Source organism: Galeopterus variegatus, unplaced genomic scaffold, assembly GCF_000696425.1.
Source record: "Galeopterus variegatus unplaced genomic scaffold, G_variegatus-3.0.2 Scaffold199, whole genome shotgun sequence".
NCBI lineage: Eukaryota > Metazoa > Chordata > Mammalia > Dermoptera > Cynocephalidae > Galeopterus > Galeopterus variegatus.
In genome coordinates this window covers 227,737-233,248 of record NW_007726310.1, presented here as the reverse complement: position 1 = coordinate 233,248, position 5,512 = coordinate 227,737, and the positions used below count along the sequence as shown (strand labels likewise).

The window sequence follows — 5,512 nt, the reverse complement described above, 5'->3', positions numbered from 1 at the left end:
TCTGGGGAGATTGGAGCACCATGGGAAGGATGGCCAGGTGCCTGCTCCTATGGAAGGTATGCTGGTGCCCTGCAGAAAGGACCCCCAGGGCTGGGCAGCCTCCTTGCCCCTCCCCCGCCCTTCAGCCAGAGCCAGCCCACACTGGCACAGGCTGCCCCTGCTGGCTCTGACTGCCATGGTCCCAGCCCTCAGCTTCCTTCTCACCCCCTTGGAGCCACAGCCAGTCCCCCAGCGCCCAGTGTGGGCTTGTGCCAAGGGGCGGAGGAAGGTGTGTGCCCCTGGCAGCCAGGACAGCAGGCTCGAATTAGGGCAGGGGAAGCCAGTCCTCGTGGCTCACCCTGCCCTGGTGGCTCAGAAGTCCTTCCTGTGAACCTGGCATCACTGAGGGGGGCAGCTGCTGCCCGCCCTGCCTGTAGCCTTGCTGACTAAGTTCTGTGGCCGGACTCAGGAGAGGAGCATTTACTGTACAGACGCAAGGTGGCTCACGGACCCCAAGGCCAGGACACAAAGTCCAGGCAGACCCCTTGGAGCAGACAGTGGAGGCCACCCCCTGCCTCTCTGGAGCCTGCACTCTCCTCTTGCCTCTGGGGGATCTGCTCCCTCCTGCACACCCGCCGCCGCCTGTGGTGTGCCAGGCTCAGGTTGGCTCACAGTCAGCCTAACCAGCGTGGAGGCTTCCAGTCCCCACATCTCAACCCTGACTTTGTCTGCACTGAGAGCACAGCCCTTCCTGGGGCAGTGCCCGTGGGACAAGCGCCTCAGCTCACCTGCAGCAGCTGCCCAGCCTGAGCCCTCATTAGAGGGGTGAGCAAGGGCTCAGAGGAAGGGTGGATGGATTTGTGGTGTGGACCCCGAGATGAAGCCGCTGATCACTCACAGCGGGGCCAAAAGCACCAGTAGGCTGGGGGGCCCTGCCTCATTGACACCCTTGTCTCCACTTCCCATAAGCCAGCAGTCTCTAATTGAAGGGGGCTCAGCGCGCCTCTCGTCTCCCTGGTCTGACTTCACCGTCTGCCTTTCTGAGGGTAATCTCATCTTCCCCATTTCTGAATACAGGGTGGGGGGCCCTCACTAGAGCCCCATGTTCCAGTCTTGTTGAGGACAACTTTTAGGACATCAGTGCAAGGACAGTGGGGTTTAGGCGTCCTAAGGTCTGAGGCTAACTGGCCTGGGGTGGGTTTCATTGTGTGGGTATGTCTTAGTCTGTTTGGGCTGCTATAATAAAATACCTTAGACTGGGTAATTTATAAACAACAGAAATGTGTTGCTCACAGTTCTGGAGGCTGGGAAGTCCAGGGTCAGGGTGCCAGCAGATCCGGTGTCTGGTGAGGGCCACTCTCTGCTGCCAAGATGAGCCCTGTTGCCATGTGGAAGGGGCTAGGGAGCTAGCTCAAGCCCCTCTTATAAGGCTCTATCCCATTCATGAGGGGGAGCCCTCATGACTTAATCACTTCCCAAAGGCTCACCTCTTAATATTGTCACACTGGGTATTAGGTTCTAACATATGAATTGGGGTGGGGGGAGGTAGACACCAATGTTAGGACCATAGTCAGATGTAAGGGAGCCTGTCCTCGGGGCCATGGGCCTCGCATGGGCAGGGCTGCCCACAGCCCATCATGCCCAGCCCCCTCATTGGCGGTGCCACAGGCACATCTGGGTTGGCAGGGCCCGCAGGCTGTGTGCCACCTAGAGACCCCGGTCATTCTCCGCTCTGAGCCAGTGGCCGGTCAAAGGTGGCTGCAGCTCCAGCAGTGCACGTGTGGCTGCCGACGAGCGTGCTCCCTGAGCCTGCAGAGCAGGTCTGTTTGAGGTCACCACTGCAATGTGTATTTTGAGTATTTTCAGCTGTATGTGCACTGCAGGGACTTGGCCCGTGCACTGCGTGTGCAGCTCATACTTGGTGGGCTGTGTAATGTGCAGAGGCGTTGCCAAGGGCAGCGGAAATGTGGATTTTTTCCAGCATAATCATATGAATCCTACCACCACCCTCCCTTGCCCCTGCCTCCGGGTCTGTGCCGTCCCACCCCGCGGCCGGGTAGCTCCCACTCCAGGAGTTGCTGGGATCTGCTGGGGGTAGAAAGAAGACAAAGTTGTTTTGTCCCTATGGGTTCTCGAGGACAGCAAGGTGGATGTGGGGGTGGGCGGCAGTAGTTCCGCAGGGTTTCATCAGTGTTAAGCAGTTAAGCAGGTCCCCTTCAGGCCGGTGTTGGCTGCGCCTGGGGAAGCGGGGAGGCTGCTCTGGCTTTGGATGTCCCTCCTGGTTTTCCAGGGCATTCACCGAGGGGGGGTGGCAGGAAGCTCAGAGACCAGGGAAGGGGGAGCAGGGGTCGCCAGCCCTTCTGATATCAAGGGCCATGTTCTTATAGGTCCCCCAGGGGGTGAGCAGGTTCTCTGGGGGACCTGGGGGGCCAATCCCAGGCTAGACCTTGTCCAGCATCACTTTCTCTGGCCTCTTCTCGGCAATGTGGAGCAGCCCCGCCAGGTCTGCCCTCCTACCTGGCCCTGAGCTGAGGCCCAAGATCCTGAGCCCTTGAGATTAGTTTAATTAGTTCCTAGGGCCGCCAGATCAAAGTACCATAGACTAGGTGGCCCAAACAACTGAGATTTGTTTTCTCACAGTCCTGGAGGCTCGCAGTCCGAGAGGAAGTCGCCAGCAGAGCTGGTTTCTTCTAAGGCCCCTCTCCTTGCCTTATAGGTGGCTGTCGTTTTGCTGTGTCCTCACACGGTCTTCCCTTCGCGTGTTTCTGTGTCCTAATCTCCTCTTCTTATGAGGATACCAGTCATATTGGGTTAGGGCCCAACCTAATGACCTTATCTTAATTACCTCCTTAAAGACCCTATCTCCAAATATAGTCACACTCTGAGGGACAGGAGCTTCAATATATGAATTTGGGGGGACACAGCATACAGCAGCACCAAGAGGTGCTCAGGGCCTGGGATCAAAGCTGCTTTCTCCAGGGGCCCTGGCCAGAGCTGCCTTCCACAGCATCCTTGTCAGGCCACCCCAGCCCATCCCAGCTGAGGGGACACTATGCCTGGGCCAGGGCCCGATCCGAGGTGCAGTGCAGGGAAACAGCTGTATCCTGAGGAGGCTCATTCTGTATTCAGCTCAGTCCTGGGGAGAGGAAACGGGGCCTGTCAGGGAGGCCGGGGTGGCTCCCCCAGTGCTTAGCTGAGGAGCACTCAGTTGCCACGGTGACCTCCGTCTGCACAGTCAAATACACATGGCCCAGCCACTTCTCTGGGCTGGAGGGCCCCCCTTTTCAGAGTTCACACTGAGTGTTGAGTCCCTTGGTGACAAAAACATGGAAACGGTTGCCATGGCAGCCATTCTTTGGCTCCCTCAGACTGGAGTGCAAAGTTCAGGATGCCCAGGAACAGCTGAAACGAAAATATGGGAAAATCCGCCACTTCTCTCACCCCAGAAGGATGAGTGGGTGGTGCTCGATGCTCCCCTGGCCCAGCCGTCCCTGCCCCTCCCCATCACCCTGGGCTGAGTGGGACTGCGGGGAGGGCCCCTGGGAGTGAAGGTGGCAGAGTGGCCCCCAGAGACCTTGAGAGAAACTGGCCAGTGGGGGAGGGCAGGCTGAGCTGTGGGTGGGCTGTGGCCTGGAGCTGTACATGGGGAGGTGATGGCCGCTGGGTGTTCCCTGGGGACATGTCCTCGTGGCTGGAGCCAGAAGCCTGTGTCTCATTTTCTTCAAGTGGTGCGCCTTTCTTAGGAGAGCTCAAGACCACTCAGTGGTCAGGGTAGTCTTCAGTCTGGTCCAGGGGATGAAGCTTCTCTGCTCAGTGGGGTGATGGGCACAGGGTGTGGCAGGTGGCCTCAGCAAGGGGAAGTGGGCCTGTTCTGACCCTGGGGATGAGGAAGATGGCAATGTTTCCATTGAACAAAGGTGAGCTCAGCAGAAGCCTCTTCAGGTACCCCCTGGACTGGGGGGAATGATCACATGTCCCCCCAGCACTTCCCCAAGGAGGTCCCATGAAACTCTGGTGATCTGAGATGCACCCACCAAAGGATTCTGCAGTCAGGGTGTTTTGGCAAATCACCACATGCACACAATTTGTAGATTAAAGGCTCTGAAAAATCCTGCAGTAAGGAAACATCTCAACTTTGTTCAACCTAGGATTTCACAAACCTATTGAACAAAGGTCTCTCTCCTTTTTAAAAAAAAAAAAAAAAAGCATTTCCTCCTCCTTTTAAAATACCTCCTACTATCCTGCAGAAATAACATCTGTTAACATTTACTAGGGCACTGATTCTGAAAGCATCGGCACCACCTGGGGCTTTGTGAGAATGCATATTCTGGGGCCCCACCCAGATCTGTTGAATCAGAAACTCTGGGGTGGGAGCCAGCAGTGTATGTTTTTACAAGTCCTCCGGGGGATTGTGATATACATTCCAGTTCGAGGATTCCTGCACTAGGGGAAATACTGGCAGAGAATTGGGAGGAAGTAGCTTGGGGGACTTGAGAGAGGGAGGTGGCCTGGCAGGGACGGTGTGCACAAGGACCCAGGGCTCTGGAAAGGCTCTATGGCCACTCTGAAGTGCAGATTCTTAATGTTCTGCATCTAGGCACTGAGACTGGGTCAAGGGCAAGGCTGTGTGTCTGGGGTGTCATGAGGCGCTTGGTGTTAAGTGATTGGGGCCTTTGGAGATGCAGGCACCTAAGGAGGTCCCTTCTCCTCCAGTGTCAGAGGAATGGCCAGCATTGCTGTCATCGAGGGCACCTGCCCTGGGCAGATGAACAGTCCCCAGATGAAGGCTGGGGGCGTGGTCAGGACCTGGAGGCTTCCTCTGGCCTTCGCAGAGTCTAGTGGACCTCGGCAGTGGTCAAGGGGGCTTGTCTCCAAAGGCAGTGCTGGGTGGCACCTTCTAAATAGGCAGGAATTAAGGCTTCTTAGAGCAGTGGCTTTGGCTCAGGTATGAGCAAGTGGAGTTCCAGGATCAGCTTGGCCACCACCCCCTCATTGCCCTGTGGGCTACCCTCTGCAGTGACTTCCCAGCTCAGGGCTCTCGGAGCGGGAGAGGCAGGCAGGGCCAGTCTGGCCACAGGAGCTGGGGACCACGCCGTACTTGCTGGCCCTTGGCCCACCGGCTGCCTGTGCTTCCTTGCAGCCGTCCAGATCCACATCCTGAAGGCGGACAAGGCGGGGGACTGGTGGAAGTTCACGGTGAACATCATCTCCGTGTACAAGCAGGGCACAAGCCGCATCCGCCGAGGCGACCAGAGCCTGTGGATCCGCTCGCGAGACATCGCCTGCAAGTGTCCCAAAATCAAGCCCCTCAAGAAGTACCTGCTGCTGGGTAACGCCGAGGACTCTCCCGACCAGAGCGGCATCGTGGCCGACAAGAGCAGCCTGGTGATCCAGTGGCGGGACACGTGGGCGCGGCGGCTGCGCAAGTTCCAGCAGCGCGAGAAGAAGGGCAAATGCAAGAAGGCCTAGCGCGGAGAGCGGGCTGCCCGCGCCGCGGCCGCCGTGGACTTGGCCCGCGAGGGCCCCCGGGGGG

The 5,512-nt window shown here is 57.9% G+C and overlaps 1 protein-coding gene across 1 annotated transcript in view; it reads left to right on the top strand.

Moving 5' to 3' along the window:
- Window positions 1-5,448, top strand: part of NTN1 (netrin 1) — a 183,689-nt gene extending 178,241 nt beyond the window's left edge. Inside the window, exon 7 of the mRNA XM_008565473.1 lies at window positions 5,120-5,448. Within this exon, the coding sequence (XP_008563695.1) occupies window positions 5,120-5,448 (329 nt within the window). The remainder of the gene's footprint in view (window positions 1-5,119) is intronic.
- The last annotated feature ends 64 nt before the right edge of the window (window positions 5,449-5,512 follow it).